This window comes from Anabrus simplex, chromosome X (assembly GCF_040414725.1).
Source record: "Anabrus simplex isolate iqAnaSimp1 chromosome X, ASM4041472v1, whole genome shotgun sequence".
Classification (NCBI taxonomy): Eukaryota; Metazoa; Arthropoda; class Insecta; order Orthoptera; family Tettigoniidae; genus Anabrus; species Anabrus simplex.
This window is the reverse complement of record NC_090279.1, coordinates 158,441,268-158,463,476: the sequence shown is the minus strand read 5'-3', so window position 1 is coordinate 158,463,476 and position 22,209 is coordinate 158,441,268. Positions and strand designations below refer to the sequence as shown.

General features: G+C 39.0%; 1 protein-coding gene across 1 annotated transcript in view; it reads right to left on the bottom strand.

Annotated features, from left to right (window-relative positions):
• LOC136886851 (uncharacterized) overlaps nt 1-22,209 on the bottom strand; it is a 65,368-nt gene that overhangs the window by 5,648 nt on the left and 37,511 nt on the right. The window contains exons 5-9 of the mRNA XM_067159701.2: nt 15,341-15,490; nt 10,693-10,884; nt 8,104-8,174; nt 5,310-5,482; nt 119-302 (exon numbers count right to left, since the gene is read on the bottom strand). Of these exons, the coding sequence (XP_067015802.2) occupies nt 119-302; nt 5,310-5,482; nt 8,104-8,174; nt 10,693-10,884; nt 15,341-15,490 (770 nt within the window). The remainder of the gene's footprint in view (nt 1-118; nt 303-5,309; nt 5,483-8,103; nt 8,175-10,692; nt 10,885-15,340; nt 15,491-22,209) is intronic.

Sequence of the window (22,209 nt, the reverse complement as noted above, 5' to 3'; positions counted from 1 at the left end):
TCTGAAAGCTTCTACGAATAATGAAGTGATCACACAACATGCTGATCAAGAAATTTTAGGAGAACATTCTTCTAACATTCAAATGACCATCAAAGGAACAAACCAAACAATTTCTTACCTGGATTGCTCCGTGCCACAACCCCACACCTCAATGTCGTTGAGTGTGTATGGAATTTCCAGGTACTTGATTACACTGAAGCCATCACATACATCGATGGCTGGCTTACGAGGATCCAATCCAGCACGAAGTGCCTTGGGGTATCCTCGTATCGATGTATTGAAATAAAGTAGCTTTGGCCCTCCTGTAAATGAGAAATATACAATATTTAGCATTAAAATGAAACTGGAAAAGAATACAGTTAGTTTTGGTTACACTTAAGGGTCAAAAGAAGACATCCTTAACTCTTAGTGGGCAGAATTTAATATATTCAATAGTCAGAGATCCAGCGTTTTCGGCGCAAGAGTAATCAACAAACTCAACAGATGGCAATAAACAATACTTTTAGGCCTGGATGAAAGGGGAAACATCGAACAGAGTAGTGTTATCTACCGGCTAGCTTTTTACAACCTGTTCAGTCAAGCATGCCAGTAATGAACTTCATCCTGGTTCTGTACTGACTTTAAATATCTAAGATAAAATTCTAAAAATGTAATTGTATAAAGTCCACCTGGTAAATACAAGTTTGCCATTTGATGAATGTCTGTCTAAAAAGCTACACAGGACATGTTCTGACCTAGCCTAAAGGTAAAATAACACAAAGATGAAAGACATATACAAATCAGTTATATATAAAATAGTTGAGATAAAATACAATCAACAAATACAAAAAAAAAAATCTATATTTAAAATGTTCATAGCTTCAATCTTGGACGAATCTAGTTGTATCAGGTGGGAGTCCAACTGTATTTATCATGACTATTGGTTGGCTGGAGGAATACTTTAAAACTGTGAAGACTGTCAATTGTTATCTATTTGTCATGCTTCTAGAAAGAGAGTGAAGTTTTAAAATCCATAACATTTCTTCATGGAGAATACAAATACAGCCAGGATCTAAAAGTAAACCCAAAGAGCTGAGTGTGGGAACGAAAAAATGGAGTTGAAGTAAAAGTTAATATGAAGAGTCGCAAAATATTACTCACTTCCTTTTTACTCCAGCTCTGTGCTTGTGTAGATCAGGTTGGGTCGGTATTGACCTCAACACTGACTAGCGACCATTTTGAGGTTGTGCTGGATAGGGGAAATAGCAGGTGAGGTGAGGGAGAGTGAGTAGAAGGATGGGAGGAGAGACCAATAATGAGTGTTGCGACAGACTTAGTTGTGCGTTGCTTCAGATCTTTCTCAATTACTGTGTCTACCACGATGTTCATTTTTTCTTGGATTTCGTTAAGATTATAGATGGGACTGAATTTTTGATCGAGGTTTATATAAATACTTTCAAAGGCCCGGTCGTATAAAACATTTGATCTGAGCTTAACAAGGAAAAAGGCCGCCAGTCAAGTTGAACATCGATTTTCCGTTGTATAAACGCTAAACTAAGATCATCTCTTCTTGATCTAAGTTCAGATTTGACTGCCAAGTAGTGGTCGGTTAATCTCCTTGAACCTCTATCATCATTCATATTAAACATTGAACTAGACCTGAAGCCTTGACGAAGTGTTTCCTTGTATCTTATCTGCATGAGAATACCTTAATAATATCAAGGCGAGTTATTAATATGTCGAATGCTAGTAGTTAAATAGTACTGCTAAAAATTGCTGGATTTTTTTTCACAAGTGAGGTTATGTGAATACCATATAAACAATAGTCTACTGTAATACAAACATGTTGCTAATACTTAGTTTTATAATACTACTTCATTAATTAATTATGTTTCAAGTTTACAAAACAAAGCATGTTTACTTCGCGAGATTACTATATTATCGACAGTCACGCGGCAAAACAACTTCGTATTTCATTTGTCAACAGCCATGGCCAGCTCAATTCACCATGTAAGCATTATCCAAGGGGCAAAGCAAATTCGTCTTTCATTTGTTAACAGTCACAGACAGGTCAATCCCACCGTTTAAGTATTATCCAACGGGCAAAGCTATTTCATATTTCATTTGTTTTGGAGTGTTTCCTGAACTCTGATTACATTTGAACGACACATGTGTAAACCAAGTTCAGTTTTGTAGAACGCGACGAAGTCGTAATCTCAGTTCTTATCCGAACTAGGTTCTAAATTGATCTCCGGTCAGATGTCTATATACCCCTCCACCACCCACGGCACTTAACGCCCTTGAAAGGGGTTTCCCCTGCCCAGCGACTGCTGCTCAGCCCGAAGGCTTGCTGATTACGAGGGGCCGTGTGGTCAACACGACGCATCCTCTCGGCCGTTATTCTGGGCTTTCGAGACCGGGGCCGCCATCTCACCGTCAGATACCTCCTCGATTCTAATCATGAAGGCTGAGTGGACCTCGAACCAGCCCTCAGGTCGAGAGAAATATCCCTGACCTGGCCGGGAATCGAACCCGGGGCCTCCGGGCGAGAGGCAGGCACGCTACCCCTACACCACGGGCCGGCTGTCTTTATACAACAGCGCCTAATATGTTTAATAAAGTTCCTGATTTAGTTATATGCAGAATGTTTAGATCTTTATCTATGGTGGAGAATGAGTGATTGTGATCTTTCGAGAGTTCACTCATAGCGGAAAAACTTCTGTATTTAGCTGCATCAAAATATTCTTTGTAGCGGATATGAAAATTCCTCCCAGTCTGTCCAACACAACTAGCGTTGCACTGGTTACACGTCAACTTGTAGTCCCCTGATGGCAAATGTTTGTTGGATTTGTTAAGTGTGTTTGTTTTATAGAAACGTTTAGAAGTAGTGCTGTTGGTTCTAAAGGAGACATGAGGTTCTGTATTTTTTCAAAAATGTTCGAGATTTGGTATAGGTTATTGCTGTTGAAAGTGAAGGTGACAAAGTCAGTATTCTCTCTTCTTTTTTTTTTAATGTGGTGGTGGGTTTATTTTTTATCTTATTGAGAATTCTGTCAATTTCTTTCTTATAAGCTTTCTTGGACATAGGAATGTTCAAGGCTCTATATATCATACTATAAGAAGAGGCCTTTTTGTGAGAGCCAGGGTGTAGCACATCTTGTCTAATTTGTTGGCTGTCTGGGTGGGTTTTCTGAAGATTTCAAATTTTAGATGGTTGTCCCTTCTCCTAAGTTTTAGATCTAGAAAATTTAAAGATCTGTTTCAGATACAATTGTGAATTTTATGTAGGGGTCATAAGTATTTAGCTTATTAAGGAGGGCTGTACTGTAGTGATACGTTGATCAATAATGGTGAATAGATGATATTTTCAGCTATGAACATTTTAAACAAAGATTTTTATTGCATTTGTTGATTGTATTTTATCCAAGTTTTTTTATGTACCACTGTCTTTGTATATGTCTTTCACCTTTGTGTTATTTTAGGTGATTATTACCTCTAGGCTAGGTCGAAACATGTCCTTTTTGGACAGACAATTCATCAAATGGCAAACTTGTATTTACCATGTAGGCTTTATACAATTAAATTAGTTCAGAATTTTATTTTAGGTAGCGAGTCTTCTCGATGCGAGAGTGACTCAAATGCCCCGGAGAACAAAGCAGCTGATAAAAGGACTGGCGTGAGTGACTTCAACCCAGGACCTTCAAGTACCATTCCATTTACAATATATTTCGATGTGGCGACCGAGCCTACAGAGTACTTTTCAATATTTTTTATGCTGAAATTTTGACATAACTCACCAGGAAAGAGTAATTCAGGGAAACAAATGGAAACAACAGGCAACACCTCCAACTAGAATATGTCGAATCAAAGACTGGTCACCTCCAACACTATCTGATATAAAGGCTTTGATTGGCGTAGTAACTTATTTGTGGAATGACTCTTATGCCTTTTGCGCGCTAACATGCTGCCGCAAAAAAAAAAAAATCTATAAAATCCTACACAGCTCTGCGATGGAGTACATCCAATATTTAAGGTAAATTTTTTTTTTGCTAGGGGCTTTACGTCGCACCGACACAGATAGGTCTTATGGCGACGATGGGATAGGAAAGGCCTAGGAGTTGGAAGGAAGCGGCCGTGGCCTTAATTAAGGTACAGCCCCAGCATTTGCCTGGTGTGAAAATGCGAAACCACAGAAAACCATTTTCAGGGCTGCCGATAGTGGGATTCGAACCTACTATCTCCCGGATGCAAGCTCACAGCCGCGTGCCTCTACGCGCACGGCCAACTCGCCCGGTTATTTAAGGTAAGTAATTAATATTACGGTCATATGAATGTTTATAGCCAATGTTCGATAATTCTGGACGAGTTTTAATTTACCATATCTTTGGCCTGCGTGCAGACATAAAACACTTCAGCCCACATAGTGTTAAATAGAGAGTATATCAAAATTCAAGATGGACAGACAAAAAGGTGAGGAAAGAAGCTGGAATAAAGTCATCCCTATTAGACCGAATCGGTACATCCAGACTACGGTGGTTCGGGCATGTGATGAGGATGGAGTCTACAAGAACAGCCAGAATAAATTTGGAAAGACAGGTGGAGGGGAAAGACCTGCAAGAAGACCTAAAACCCGATGGATGGACATGATCAAGGTTGATCTAGTTACCAGAGGATGGACAATGGATAATGTTCTCCATGACAAGTTGTATATGGACAGGAAGAAGTGGAAGAGGCTCATTAACAGTACCCGGGAAACTGGAACTGCACGATGATGATGATGATGATTCTTCAACACTATCAGTATTACATATTCTCTTAAATATGCCATGATGTTGGAATGCAAGGTCTGAGCTGTGACAACCCGCACTATGTTTTCATTTGTTTGGGGCAAAGCGAGAAAGTGGACTAGACCAATTGAATTTGAGGAAGAACTAGTCGCTCGGGTGTGTACTCTCAATAGCGCATGCCTGGGGTCTTTGAATGTGTACAACAGGTAATGGCACGTCATTACAGAACATGTATTGAAGCAGGACGACACACTTTTGAACAGTGTTAGTAGAAGATTACAATTAAATCGACATGTAGTAGATTTATTCTCAACCAACTAATAACATACTGCAGATGTTTTTCGATCTTCTTTCTTTCATAATCTCTTTACCGCCCAGGGTTGGTTTTCCCTTGGTCTCTGCGAGGGATCCCACCTCTACCTCCGCAGGGGCAGTGTCCTGGAGCATGAGAGTTTCGTTCAGGAATAAAACTGGATAGGAGGACCAGTACCTTCACACCCGTGGGCCTAACTTAGATACCAAGGTGTTTCAAGGGCGACTTACTTTCAATGACGTGATATTGTGGGAGCATTTGGAGAACCATGCAGTCCTCCCCACCCCAGTACTGATGCGTCTCTTTCCACTCCGTGTCGGCAGCTATACAGAACTCCACTCCCTGCTCTCCACGGAGGATTGTCACTGTTGGACCGCGGTAATTGAACACGTGGTGCACGAACCTGAAACAAAGTAAGCTGCTTTGTAACCTACTGTGCACCTTCCAAATGACATTCATAGAAGTTCATATTCAAAACACTGAGTGTGTTCAGTGAGGAAAGGAATGGCAAAATACTTCACTTCTCATCTTGCCTACTACACTTTGTTCTATCATCACTGGTGTTTATGCTTTCCCTATAATCTGTAGCGCTGTTGTATAAGGATCTAACAAGCCGCCAGGAGAAGGTTTTGCAGACAATATTATAAACACATTAAGACTCTTTAGGAGAGTAGAATTCAAGCCAGTGAAATGAAATACCTAAGTATGATAGGAAAGACTAGGAAAGACATATTGAGAAATATGAAGATGTGAGAAAGGAAGTCGGAATGGAAAACCTAAAAGAGAGAATTGATAGAAGTAAACTAAGATGGTCTGGACATGTAGAGGATGGAGGAGGAAACAATACCAAACCAGATGATGCAGATGAAGTTTGAGGGGAAGAGAGCGAGAGGGAGACCTAGAAATAGGTGGATAGATTCAATAAAGTGGGTGCAAGAAGAAGAAACCTCGAATGGGACAAAATAATGGGGAGAAGTGCCATAAATGCTGGCAGGAGCTAGATAAAGAGAGAGGAGGAGGATAATTAAAGCTCTAGGCCTTTTCAATCGTGGTGGATACTTGACATGGGAAGCTGAGGAAAAGGTTAGCACTCTGGCCGTAAGACACCTGCACAGTCGCCATGCCAGCCTGTCAGTCAGTCTGTTTTCAAACAGGTGTCAAGTTTTCAAACGGCACAAGACCAACTTTGAAAGACCTTTCTCGTTTTCGGTTGATAATATCACATCATCATCATCATCATCATCATCATCATCTGCAGTTTCCAGCTGTTGGCCGGGTCTGCTTGGTTGATAATACCACATAAGTAAATAATTCCTATATATTTCTTTCAAAATTTGGAGGCAAAAACGTTAGGCTGCAGGCATAACAGTGAGATCTCAACACAATAAGGGGCAGACCAGGGAAAAATATAGCTGCACAGGGAGTTGTTAGGTCATAAATGACTTGAACATTTTCAAACACTGTTTTATCGACTAAATCACACATTAATTTCAAAAATATTAAGCGAATTTTGTTAATTGTTTGGAAAAATCTATTGTATTACAAATTAGGTAATTATCTGATAAAAGTGCAAAAATAAATGAACTATTAGCAATGTTGAAAAGAAATTGGAGTGCAAAGGATTAATCAAAGTTTCAGTTACAATAGTGCTGCATATTTTTGTACTGTTTCAACAAATACTACAGAATGACCAAATGATAACCATCTGTCAGTTGTAAACAATAACAAATTCTTTATCTTCTTTGAAGTAGGTACATTCATTCAACAAGCCCCAGGTGGTGATGAGAATTACAAAATCATCAGGCAACTATGTGATAAGCCATTCCAACCGGACTTAACCAGCGACACTCAATTCAGTCAAAGTACACTATTCGCATTTGAAATTAAAGAATGGGCTCCCTAATCAAGACAGTAAAAGTGTTCTTGAAAGGATTGGGGTTTGATTCCATGTCAGGAAGTTGAACAATTTAGGAACAAAATTTTTACTTCTGGAGCTGGGCTAACAGCTCAGGTGGTAGAGAATTGGTCCTTCTGAGTTCAAACAGGCAGTTTCGATCCCGGCTCAGTCCGGCTGTATCTGAAGGTGCTCAAATACACCAAGCCTCATGCTGGCAGATTTACTGGCATGTACAAGAAATTATGCAGGATAAAATTCCAGCACCTACAAAATTCTCTTGTATTCTCTAGAATTCAGTAACTTGTGACATAAAACTTGCACTTTACACAAGCAAAGGATAGCCATCAGTTACAAACTCAAGACCACAAATCACATCAACGTAGAATGTATACTTAACATTATTGACGACTAAATTATATGGTAAAATTAAACAATATCAAACACGATCAGATCTGTAATACAGAATATTCCATTCCTGGTATATTACATACATCAGCAAAACTCTTGGTCATAATAGCAGGGCTGTGGCAGAGATGGTTGGGTACTGACCAACTTTCTGAGCCCAAGTTGGCAGGTTTGATCCTGGCTCAGTCAGGTGATATTTTAAGGTGCTCACGGAAGGTACTTTTACCTAGGTTAATTATACAAATGTGATGCAGCCGTGGAAATAATGCTCACATGCTTCCAGAATTATTTTCCAATTTGTTTTTATTCCATCCAATAGGAAACTCAATTTTGAATTACTTTTTCTTTAAAGTTTACCTCTCTAATTGTAAAATTTTATATATTATATCAAACTAATTTCCATGTAATGGTAATCAAAGTTCAAGAGAAGAAAAAGATCAGTAGAAGAATATCATTTCATTTTAACTAACGGATGGTGCTAAAAGCCAGAAACTGGCCCAACTTGTGTTTCTCTCTGTACTGAGAAGTTCCTCCAAGCGTCATGTGGCATTGTTTCCTGGACCACATCACAAATGTAGATAGTATAAAAGAATTTGATGGCAGTTGTAGACAAGCTAATCCTATTTCCTGAAGAACAGAAAGATTAACTGAAAGTGTACAAACTAAATTATGTTTTACAAAAAACAAAAAAACAAAATTAAAATAAGCAGAAGAAACTTTACCTGTTAGCTCCCAAGCCATGCGTTCCACTGTTGTAAAGTGGAACCCAGTGTGATGGACAGATGGAGCCCAGCTGAAACAAACCTAAGTTGTGCCATGAGATGCCTTTTACATTTGGCAATCCAATTAATAGGATACAAACACACACTAAGGTAATCAGTGGTAATGCTCCAAGTACCACTCAGGAAATATATGACATTCCATTTTCTGGAGAGAAATTCTTAATGCTTCTGATTTTGTCCCACCATATTGCTAACCAACACCTTGCAATTTAAGAATATCATACTGTTCCATATTATAAATAAATAATTTAATGTGGCTATTTCTAGCCGGGTGCAGCCCTTGTAAGGCAGACCCTCTGGTGAGGGTAGGCGGCATCTGCTCCATGTAGGCAACTGCGTGTTATTGTGGTGGAGGATTATGTTATGTGTGGTGTGTAAGTTGCAGGGATGTTGGGGACAGTACAAACACCCAGCCCCTGAGCCATCGGAATTAGCCAGTGAAGGTTAAAATCCCGACCCGGCTGGGAATCGAACCCGGGACCCTGTGAACCGAAGGCCAGTATGCTGACCATTCAGCCAATGTGATCCGTATTGACTTTACAGAAATATGTACACAGTAAAACCTCTTTAATTCAAAGTTGTTGGGATGCAAAAATCGGACTTTGAATTAACCGCCAAATCGTAATTCAGAAATGCCAACCCTTGCGGTGTCATAAAGTATTCTAAGACCCGTTACTGCATGCAATTAATCTTGATTCACAGTTTAAACCTTTCAAATGCCATGGAAAATAAAAAAAACTATTTCCAAAATGTATCCATCAAACAAGGTGCATTTAAACCATTCAAATAATGCACTTGGATAACTCACTGGCAAACATAACCTCACGCAATGAAATTTTTTTAAAAAGAAAAAATGATTCAAAACGAGGAGAAATCTATAATGGCTCCCCTGTGCAAGTTCTTTATTCATTGGATTACTGTACTGTATGCATTTTAGATGCCTTGTACTTGCCCGGAAAGTACCCAATGCCCTTAAAACAGAGTGGCTTATCAAACTTTCATATGATGAGGGAAGGAAGTCTCCCGCTTCTGTGTGATTTGCAACACAGTACAGTAACCCCTACCCTTGTACAATTTTCTGGCTGGCAATTCTCTCCGTGCTTTTCTCCTTTAAAATAATATGTCCGTTCTGTCTCGGCATTAAAAATATAAAAAATGCAGTTTCACTGGCACTGACGATGTTCTTCGGTACATACGAATTGATTAAATGAGCCATGCTTTTTCCCGAACTGTTGGCATCGCCAGTGTTCGCGGATTAAGTTTCTCTGCACACTACCTGTTACGTGATATTGTAGTGTTCCTTAAAACACTGAATACAAAAGAATTACGATTTCACTCGAACTTAGCACATGTGAAGCACACTGTAGACACACCGAAGTAAGTGAAAGTGCGGAAAGCTACCCCAGCACATTCCGGAAGACACGTTCGCTCATGACATGGAGAAATTTTGAATTTAAATTGCTCTGTAAAATACTATTTTTGTAAAATGTAAAGGCATATTTGAATTAAAAGTCTGATTTTGGTAATGGGACCGGAATTGTTCTTCAAATTACAAATTATCCGTATCTCGAATTAAACAATTTATTTAACATGCAAAACCGTACCTCATGTTTCCAGGAACGAGAGAGTCTTCAAATTAGGCGAGATTTTGAAGTAACCGATTTTGAATTATCGAGGTTCTACTGTACGTATATGTAAATATGTAAATTAAAAGTCTGTCTTGGTCAATACACAAATGTTAATTAGAAAACAAAATTAGCGATACAGGTTTCAGCGAAGTTATTTAACATATATATGAGAACATTTTCATGCATTTAGATCAACTAGTTAACCCCCATTTTCAATTTAAACGAAATTACTGAACAAACTAACATTCTTTTCGAGAAATTATTAATCCTCTTTGACAAAACAAAAATCACACCTTTTCCTATCATTTCAAATAAGTTCTCCCTCCTCCCTAGTCGCGATCAACAGCTGACCTGCTTGGCAGTCTATCAGTTTCATTTTTTTCTACGAAGTTTCTTTGTGGTTTCTTTTTTCCGTAATGACTACATACGTCTTTTCATTTCTTTGTCACCTTCATTGTTTTTCTGCAACATTCCGATGCAACTGATATTTCAACAGGACTTCAAGAACTAGTATTTTATATACTCTAATTTATGTTTCTTGGTTATGTTTTATTTCTTACGCTGTAACACAGTGTGACCCTTCAAGATTAAGTCTTTTTAATAGACTTTTAATGTGGTGTCTCTATATTCCCCTCTACAAACTTTTTATTCTTTTCAAGACTGAAGAAGGTCTAAAAGGGCTAAAACATGTATCGCTAATTGTGTTTTCTAACTAACATTTTTGTATTGACTAAGGTGGACTTTTAATTTACGTATTGCTAAACCGACACCTTCATAATATTTTGAGAGTAGAATTCAGTCTTCAAAACAGGACACATTAATGAGTTAACTGAACTATGTATCTCTTCTCATAAAGAATTCACACAGTAATGAAGGTTTAATATAGAAAGAAAGTACAAACCATTTTGGCAATGTAGTTCTGGGAAGACAATCCATTCGCAGAGCTGACAGGGGAATGGTGCGGCGAAGGGCGAGTGAAGGTGTTTGGTAACACAGTGGCAAGCAACCAAACTTGAGACAATGGCAACACATCCTCTTCATCGCGAGTGAAGTTCAGCTCTCGTTCCAGCACAGGGGTACTGAGTTCCAGTCCCTGAACACAGGTAAACAAACGGCTCAGATGGAAAGAAACAGAGGATTGCAAGATATACATAAACCTCTTCAAAATATGATACATAAACCATGTCCAACGACTAGTGGCTGGAAAATGAATCATCAGTAGAGACGAATATAGTAATGCAAAACATGAATGACACGTAACAGGAAAGGAAATGGAATGAACTAGTTTACGAATATGTATCATAGGCAGGGAACCTAGGAATACACACGGAAGATAAATATGATGGAAAGTCACTGTGTATGCAAAATGCAACAGAAAGGTGATTTTTAAAAAATTAAAAAATTAAGAAAGACAATAAAATAGACAAATTTCACAGATTCAAACACAAACATTCCCTAAATCAATCCCACTTTTTCTGAAACCGTTTCTTCTCAATTTCCAGCAAGTTTGTTTGTTCATAGTTCTTTGTTTCATTAGCTCCCACATTCACGACTTCTTCTACAGCTTTCGTCACTGCCCATACGGGGTCGGCGTATTTGATGATTGTACGCTTGCTGACACAGAAAGTGAGCATACAGAAAAATCCCAAGTGCAAGTGTACAGCGACTAATATTGTCACATGCAACCATAATGTTGTGGTTCCTAGTTCAATACTCGGGGGCAATGAAACATTACTCATATAGAAGTTGCCATCATAACTGGAGTATCTGTAAGTATGGGAAGCAATTAGATAGCACTGTTTCCTGTGAACACCCTTAAATATGAGGGAGGTAGGTCATTCTACAGCCAAATTTGGCACGTTGAGGACCTCACATTCGTAACCAGGTAGTTGCTCTCGTTGAAGGAAATCTAACTGCAAGAGAGGCTGTATGAAGCTAAAGCATCCCACAGAGTATGGGAATACACTAGACAAGATGTTTTCGAGAATCGGGAACCATAAGCCAACACGCAGATCTGGAACCAGAAACAGGATGATCACTTGACTGCTGAGGCCCATGTGAGGTGGTGGTGGTGATTTTTGTTTTAAGAGGAAGTACAACGCCTATGCAAAAAGTAAGTGGAAAAGAAATGCACGTTTTACTTGGTGGACAATGGGCCTGTACGCTTGTTTTGCTCTTTCGGCACCCACCGAAATCCAGCATATGTTGCCAAGCATTGGAGCTCTGGCTATGTATTCACTGCATGCTGCGGCTGAATGGATTCTCACAGGATAGGAACATTTCATAGAATTCAGCGACATTTCACCACTAGGCTATATGCGCACATTTTAGAGAACATTAGAGTCCCTTTCATGTAGGTGCTTTATCCCGCCAGAGTTATACAATTTTAGCAGAATCTGTTTCTGATCCACACGTCCCAATTAGTTCAGGAGTGGTTTGCAAAGCCAAGGTCAGGTCGAGCTTATTGACTAATTTCCTTACGGGCCAGACGTGAATCCCATCGACAATGTGTTGGGCCAAGACGAAGAGAGTGATGGTGGAGCCAAATCCCAAACCAAATACGAAGTATCGCATGAATTAATATTCTGAACCCCCCCCCCCCTTTATTTATTTAACAAATCTGTGTAAAATTGACCTTCTTTAAACAAATATCTCCAGTAAAGTAAAAATATTGATCCTACACCTAGCTTCCTTATTGTCACCCTTTAACGTATTTTTGGTTGCAGTTTGTTGACAGACTGGGCACGTGTGCCATATGAGCAGCACCGGGCTTCGTTGCCAATTCCTTTACGGTGATCTTTCCACAGCCACGAGACCCTGTGGTGCCTCTTTGAAGTGTTATAAAGAACAGCTTAGACAAATCACAAACATCAAACTTCAAACCCAGGACACACTTTGGCACCAGACCACTTCTAGACCTGTAGAACTGTTCAAGCAAGAGTGTCACAGGCATGAAAAGATTAAATGACAGGTACACATACTCGTCCACTATCCATCAAGTGCAATCTATGTGGATACATTTTTCACACTAGAATTGGACTGTACAGTCATCAAAAGTAGTAGTTCTGATGATGACTGCAATATCATAGATGATATGGTGATGCTCCCGATAATGAATGGAGGAAATTGGAAGAGGAGGCATCATTCAACGATTATGTAAATGTTGAAGCAAACCTCGTAACTGCAGAAGCCATGACCATCTCTGAGACTGCTGAAGACACACAAAGGGGTTTGAGTGAGGATTGCAATCATGATGATGATGATACCAAAGAGCCGCAGTATACTTCAGTGACCTTTAATGATGTTGTCAATGCTCTATGGACTATCAAATATTTTGTGATGTGCCATAACGTTTCTGAGGAAATAATGGTTGAATTGTACCGGTTTGAGAATAGGTGGAATCTCCTTATCAATTATTTCAATTTTAATTTTTTTACTATTGGCTTTACGTCGCACCGACACAGGTAGGTCTTATGGCGACGATGGGACAGGAAAGGGCTAGGACTGGGAAGGAAGCGGCCGTGGCCTTAATTAAGGTACAGCCCCAGCATTTGCCTGGTGTGAAAATGGGAAACCACGGAAAACCATCTTCAGGGCTGCCGACAGTGGGATTCGAACCTACTATCTCCCGAATACTGGATACTGCCCGCAGTTAAGCGACTGCAGCTATCGAGCTCGGTCAATTTTAATTGAGAATACTGTTCATGCAGTGGCCGCGGCCAATAAAAAACCAAAATAACGGACTGCTTCATTCCGTAAAGTGACTCTTTTCCCTCTCTCAGTATTTTTTAAATCTGTGTGCATTTCTTTTGTGTTTATGTTGTTTCATATTGTCATATATACTTTGGAATATAACTCAGCCTCATATTTACAGAATTTCATTTAAGCATTTTTCACACCTATGTGTTTTTTCCTTCGGTCCCCTGGAAAACATATAAACGAAGTTTTACTGTAACTACAAAGATTCATCTCACTTCATATCTGACCCCACAGAGAAACAGGATGAGGGTTAGACATCTATCTCTATCTAGAGAATCAGTGCTTCAGTCACGGCAAGATTTAAGAAGTGTGCTCTCAAGTGTACAGGAATATAACCTATATATCTATGTACCCAATGAAAAGGTAGTAAACACTGCCTACAAGAGCGTGGTGTAAGAAACACATATACTTGTGAGCCACCTTAATCCTTTAGCTGGAACAGAACAGATTGAGATGGTTTGGATGTGTGAAGCGGATGAAAGACTGCCAAGACAAGCACTGGATAGACAGATGACAAGGAAGACCAAGATTATGATGGATGGACTCTGTGAAGAACAGCATAGAACAACGGAGCCTGGACTGAAAAACAGTGTTGGATGAGGAGTGTGGAAGAGACAGGACGAAGTAGAGAGGAATGATATTTGCTCCCGTCCGGTGTCAACTGACAAAGGGGATATGATATTGATGCTCATAAATCCATACGAAGAACAAGTAATTAAGCTAGTTCTTGATGTAGGAATTATACAATATGGAGAATGCTGGATAAACAATGAGCAAGGGAAGAGATAAGATGAAGAGGAATAGAGGTGGTAAAAACTAGGAACACAGAACAAACACAAAGGACAAAGGAACCCAACAGGTCAATATAAATAAAAGAAAGGAGAAAAAAAAAGTGACAGATCAAATCGTATATAGAAAGGAAGGAATATGAACAGTATAAATACAATGACAGATCAGCATCGGAAGAGGGAGCAATGTTTGACCAACCCTTGTCCCGTTTCCCTACGGGGTCGGGTATGAGGTGAGATGAATTTGTCGTGGCGGTTTTTTATGACCGGATGCCCTTCCTGACGTCAACCTCATCAGAGGAGTTAATGGGAGATGAAATGAATGACGTGATATATGATAGTAGGGAGAGGGTGAAACCCGGTGCCGGCACATAGCCTACTCCTGTCGAATAGCACCAAGGGGTCTGCTCAAGGCTTAACGTCCCCATCCGACGGACGAATCACCATCAACAGCGTCATATGCCCTCACTCCATATGAGCACTGCGGAGAAGTTTGGAATTTAATCCAGGCTTTTGGCACGCAATCTAGTCATTAGAAATTGTATACCACCACCTCCCCTACCCTGCTGGCCAACATTCTGATGGTGAAAATTTTTTCGACCAACGGGACTCGAACCGGCTAACCTCGGTGTTAGACCGTTTTAGACTTCAGCGCCTTAACGATCATGGCCACCAGGCGGGCTTATCGGAAGAGGGAGCAATACTGTTATTATTCTCAAACTGCTGAGTAACTTTACAGCAATATGTACAGGCTTCCAACTCCCCATTGTACATTTTCTGTCAGTCTATAAAGTTGACATCAGGATGTTCAAAATTTTTGTGAGGAAAAAGAAAGAGAAAGACACAGAATCCCTCAGGTAAATAGGTAAGATTTCAGTAAAAACTTCAATATTTCTATCAAGGATACAAACAGAATTCTCTCCGGTTTCCTACTGATGAGGATGCCGCAGACACTGATGTATATTCATATTCAACCATATTACAAGATGCACTGATACTCACCGAAGGTTCGTTGTCATCCCTTCCAAGGGCACGATATGCAGTGCTCAACACATGGACTACATAACGATGAATGCTGACGATCAGTCGCGGGCAGTGATGCTCAATCCAGTGAACCAAGTAAGATGTGGGGACTGCAGTTTTTCGATGGAACTGTGAAGAAAAGAAATACTTTGTTTTACTCGTATTGTGTTATCTATCCTACAGTTATAAAAAGAGGAAGTTGTGAAGGCTAATCTTGGGAATAATGTAACCGATTTCAGTAATGATTTCACCTGTAGAGCGCTTACTTTGATGGTTCAGAGCAATACTATGATAACTAGCATTTTTCACCTCAGAAAAACTTTCGTATCTGCTGATCAGCATTAACACCCATATTCAACACTTGCATGTAAGGAACAGTATATTGTTACATTCCCTGTATCTATTGTTTATTCATTACCTCTGCTTGTTTCTTTTGTTTGTGTGGTAACGTTAGTAATTTTGCTAATTATTTTATTACAGGCCCCCAGAACCGCTTTGCTTGGCCCTAGCTCAATGGTCTTGTCACCAGCCAGAACTAACCAATCCAGACCAGCGGCACTGACCACAGACTTCAACTTGGCGACAGCACATAAAAACTATGCAATTCTTGTTCGCACTTAATTGTATGTTACACCTACATCTACAGAAATATGTAAATTAAAAGGCCCCCTTTGTCAATACAAAATGTTAATTAGAAAACACAATTAGCTATACATGTTTCAGTCCTTTTGGACCTTCTTCAATCTCTTCTTCTTCTTCTTCTTCTTGCGTTACGGCCTCTGTAGGACCACGGACAGCTCCTTCATGGATTGCATTTTCTTCTTCTCCTCCCAGAACCTCTTCATCCTTTCTCTTCTTCTCTCCCGCTCTTCTTCTGAGATATTCAGTATCCTCTTCTCTTGTCTACTCCACTGGTGACTCTCAATCCTTTTCCTGTATCCATCCCTATCATTGATCTCTGGCATATTAGTCGGTATGTACTTGCTTCTCCAAATTTCCTTTTCTTCCACCTTGATCCCCTATTCCGACCAATCTTTCCGGAGTTCAACTACCACTTGGTTCCTGTCTTTCCTCGTGTCCTCGCTGTTGTTTCCCATACTCTTTTCGTCATTCTATCCATATTCATCCTGATTACATGTCCCGCAAACCTTGCTCTTTTCAGTCTGATTTCTTCCGAGATTGTCCTCATGTTCCGGTATAGTTCTTCCCTGGGCCTCCTCATCCATCTCTCACCTCCTCTCTTAGGGCCTAGTATTTTCCTCAATATTTTTCTCTCTTCTTTCTCTAGTTGTTCCGCACCATTTCTTCCTAGTGCTATTGTCTCAGCAGCATATAATACAGCATTTCTCACCGTTGCCTTGTAATGTCTGATCTTTGCATCTGTAGATATATTCTTTTTATTGTATATATCTCTGGTCATACAGAAGGCTGATTGCATCTTCTTTATCCTCTCTGTTATTCCCTCATTGCTCCTATTCCTTCCTGTTATAAATTTTCCTAGGTACTTAAATTTGTCCACCTTTTGCACGGTGCCTTCCGGTGTTGTCCAATCCTCAGTGGTATTCAATGTCTTTGTCCTGTTGTAGGCGATCCTCAGTCCTATCCTTCCAGCTATATTGCTTAAGTTGTTGAGTTGTATCTTTGCATCTTCTTCTGTCTCACTTACTATAGCTATGTCGTCCGCAAAGGCTAGACAATCTACTTGGGCCCTATTGTCCCTTTTGTCCCCAACATGCGTCTTTGGTATTCCCATTGTCTCATTCATTGTTCTCCACTGTCTGATGACTTCATCCAGAGCTATGTTGAACAACATTGGTGATAATCCATCTCCTTGTTTGACACCAGTGTTGATATCAAATTCTTCAGAGAGTACTCCTCTGAATCTCACCCTTGCCTTTGTGTCTGATAGAATTTCCATTATGAGTTCTTGTGTAGTACCATCTAATCCTCTGTTCTTCAGGATTCTTCCAAGGGTTTGTCTGTCGATGGAGTCATATGCCTTAGCGAAATCTACAAAGGTTACCACCGTCTTTTTGTTCTTTAAGGCCCTATGTTCTATCAGTTGTTTCAGTATAAATATCTGTTCTATGCATCCTCTTCCCTTCCTAAATCCTGCTTGGTAGTCTCCAATTGTACTTTCTAACTGTTCTTCCAGTCTATTGAGCAGGACTTTTGACAACACCTTATAGCCAATCTCTAGTAGCGAAATTCCTCTATAGTTGTTTGCATCCCTCGTCTCCCTTCTTATGTATTGGTATTATGATCGCATTCTTCCATCCTTCTGGTAACTTCTTTGTTCTACAAATCTGTTGGTCATGTTGTCTACTGCCTTGTCACCTCCCCACTTAATCATCTCAGCTGATATTCCATCTTCTCCGGTTGCTTTGTTATTCTTTAGATCGCTTATGGCCTGTGCGACCTCATCTCTAGTTGGAGGACATGACTCTCTCTCTTCTGTGTTTGTCTCCAGCTCCAGCTCTTCTTCAGGTGGTTCACAGTTTAACAGGTCATGAAAGTATTCTGCAAATATCCTACAGTTCTCCTTCGCACTAACTGCCAGATCCCCATTCTTATCTCTTATAAAGAGTTCTCTGCCTTTATATCCACTCAGGCTCTTTTTGAATTTCCCAAAAAAGTCTCTACTATTGTTTTTCCTGAAGTTGTTTTCAATTTCATCCAATTCCTGCTTCATCCTCTGTCTTTTGGTCCATCTTATGGTTCTGCCTGTTTCCTTCCTTACTCGTAGAAAAGGATCTAGAGAAAACACTGCATTGAATTGGCAGTCTTTATCAGTTTCATGTTTTATGCTAAGTCTCTGTCTTTTTCCATACTGGCTACATACTTCTTTTCATTTTCCTAATTTCTAATTTTCATTACTTTTCTGCAAAACGATATTCCGATACAACTGATATTTCTACAAGTATTTATATATTTTTATGTTACCATTGATGCTTTCATGGCCCGTACTTGTAGATACGATATGGGCTTTTGGGCTTATGCCGTGTCAAGAAAACAAGGTGGAACTCTCTACGTTTTGCAGAGAACTTTACTCCGCGTCTTCAGAGAAAATCTTGACTGTTCCCGAGGAAGTCTTCTACAATAATGAGGGTTTGAATTTAAGATTACTTTACCATCGAAGCTGTAGTGGTACGCTCGTTCGTCACCAGGTGGCTCCAACATTAAGCTCCTGTGCGTAAGGAGTAACAGAGAGGACATCAGACGAATCAGGGACGAATGTGATAGAAGAAACTAGAAACTAATAAAATAAAATGCAATGAAAGACACCAGGATAGAATGGAACAGAGCTAAAGAATGAAAAGAAACTATATATTCTTATTTATGTTTTTTTTAAACATGTTTTGTTTCTCATGATATAACACAGTGTGATCCTTTCAAAATTAATTCCTTTTTATGGACTTTTAATGTGGTGTTTTCTCTAGATCCTTTTCTACTAACTTTATATTCTCTTTTGAGACTGAAGACAATTATCACTAATTGTGTTTTCTAATTAACATCTGTGTATCGACTTAGGTGGACTTTTAATTTACATACTGTATTTCTGTACTATAAGTCAATATGGATCAATAATGAAATTCTTAAATTGCAATGCCCAAACCTTTCGCAAAGCCTGGTACTTGAAATCAACTTGTGTGTCGATAAAACTGTAGTAAAATAATTAACGGCCAAATTGTTAACGTTGAAATACAAACAAAGGAAACAGAAAACAACACAGGCAATGAATAAACAGTAGATACAGGGGACCAAACAATTTACTGCTCCTTACATATAAGTGGTGAATACTGGTGTTAATGCTAAAAATACTAAAAATAAACTCACAGCTTATTAGATCGTGTTCAGTACATGTAGTGCACATCGAAGAGATGTTAAGACAGAACAAAAATGGCCAAATGGACACCAAGAGAATCCACACTCACAACCTCCCAATTCCATGTCAGTCACTCACCATTAAACTATGGCGGCCTATGTCATATTAGTTCTGTTTGATAGGATCTACGCTACAGGTCTGACACTACTGCCAGTGCAAATGCAGAGTGTGCACTTATTTACACAAAATTCCTGGAAGTAATTTTTAGAGGTCCACCTGATGAACACAAGAATGAGACTATTCACTAGAAATAAATAGCCATGTTAAAAACTAGAACATATTTCAAAAAAAGCTGTTTAAAAAACACCATGCTTTGCTTTTTGTAATCTGGAAATTGTTCCTTGCTAAATGAACAATTAAAAATCTATGGTGAAAAACAACAGCTATTAAGAGATTAAGACAGATCAAATGAGGCTGGAAGTAGCTTTCTCTTAAGTTTTGCGACGGACCTTATTGTCTGACGGAGTATTTGCTGTATGTGAATGTCAATTTGGAACATTGAAATTAATATTCAGTAATTTTATTAATGTGTCTCTTCTTGGTTTATGGGAAGAAGCGGCAGATAAGAAAACTGAAACAATGGTGTCGAAAAGTTGGGTGGATGAATGAAGTAATACTCACGCTCCCTCTTCCAGCTCCTGAAGTTGACTGTCACGTAATATTCTTGTGTGAGTGAGCACAAGCAGGCAAATGCCTTGAGTTATTGCTGTTGAGGGGAAACAGCAGTGGAGGGAAAGCGGAAAGAATTGGAGGGATGGGAATAACAGCTCGCTTGTTATGTGTTGTTGAAAACATGTTACTTACTGGGTTACAGGCAAAATCAAGAGAAGTAGCAGGAGAGGAACTGAAACAATGGAGGACAGATCTGGAAGAAAGAGAACTAAAGATAAACAGAACGATTGAATATCCTTTTCTCAAGACTGGGGAGGGTGGATGTAACTGATTTGAGGTCAGATGGAAACACCCAAAAAGCAGACCGCTTCACGTACCTGGGATTTATCGCTGAAGAGAGTGGAACCATAAAGAAATAACTGGATTCAGGCTGAATGGAGAAAATGGAAAGAGAAAGTACTATGGGACTAAAGGATACCCATAAATATATTACTAATAAAGAGGGCAGTGGAAAGGAAGGTCCACCTATTCAATACCACTTAAATAAAGTCTAATTATCTATGTATTAAAAGAGTTTACTCGAAACAGCTTTGGCAAATCTGTCCCTCCGTTCTACCGGACCAATTTGCTTCATTTTTGTTTTATTCTCTCCGGAATTACCTGCCAGTAAATCACGAGACACTGATAGGTCTCTAAGTTTGGCCAACTTTGTAATCATAAAATCAAATCATTAAATGATCACTCCAATAATTGAAGGCTCACCCTAACCTGCAATATATTCTGTACTTAACAGGTTGCTAAGCGACTAACACTTAAATTAATATTCTGATATATTTTATGTGATTTACATCCTTGGTAATCTCACTGCATGCAGCCATGTTTGATTGCTACCTGTCAAGCTATAGAGTTTAATCTTCCTCTGATCATGGAAGAATACTGTTCCCTGCTAGATACTCTTTGATTCTCCAACTTCCAAAATAATATATTCAACAGATGGTAGAGCGTTCCTAATAACTTACATGCTGCTAAGAGAAAAAAAAAGTCTATGTACGAACAGGCCCCATCATGACATACGCCTTAGATATTATCTGGGAACACCTATTGAACAATAACCTAGCTACACTAGAAAGAGTGAAGAACTTAGAAGAACTGTAATTAAAAAATACAATTGCCTTCTACGGCACAATACCAAGCTTTACATCAAGAACTGCAGGATAAATATGAAAATATATGGATAGATTTTTACCAAACAGATGGCACGACGTCAGAATGGATGAATTCTGACTAGGAACTGTGGCATACTATAACAAGCTCCTTATTTAATGTTCATAAAACCACTGAAAAGGGCAGGCAAAACAATATGACTACAACAGGCGTATCAAGACGAGTTAACTGACCTATTTATAACAAATACTGAGGAGCAGCACGGGTCCTCTAGACTTTATTAAATGTTTGGACTAGTTTCAACCCTATTATTTGGGTCATCTTCAGCCTTAATCACAAGATAGAAAAAAAAAATATGTTACATGCAATACAATCACCAGTAATACACTGAATGTGGCATCTCTTAAACTTGTTTACATAATATGCTTATGGCAGTGAATAGTGAATTGAAAATAATAGATTCTATAATTGATTTTCAAGCAATATCATCAAGAATTGCAACTCTCACCTTTAAAACAACAAACAAAATTTCTACAACAATAAATGCCCATGGCCCTACTAATGAAAAAAATTGTCTAACACGAACAAAGAAAGCAGCAGATGAATTTTGGGATCTCAATGAACACATAATAAACAAAGTAAATATAATGTTAACATTTTATAAGGGGATTTAAATGCCCAATTAGGAAGGGGAAAAAATGTAGAGATATAATTGGATCCACATTAATTTACAAGCAAGAATGGCCAACGACTTGTTGAACTTTGCACAGAGAATAAACTTAAATCTCAATCAACATATTTTGAAAGGAAACCAAACAAGCTTAAAACTTGGAAGCATCCTGATTGGAGGAAAGGGGAATGACAGCTAGATCATGTTTGTATGGATACATTTTTCCATAAGGAAATGGCCAATTCCAGGCGTCAAGTGCTTACATTTGTACATTTCTTTTTAACATATATATATGAAACTTACCAAATAAACAAATTGAGATTTATGCATAACAAGGTCTAGATGATACTTAATAACCCCCACAAATTTCATTGTTATAACCCTGATGTATGCGATTTTATAAACTTTTAAACGTAGTGATCGGTGTTTACATGGGAGAACGAACTATTAACGTCACATACCTTTACGTTTTTTTCTAAATTTGGCAAATTGTGGTAACTTTTATTAGTAATGTTA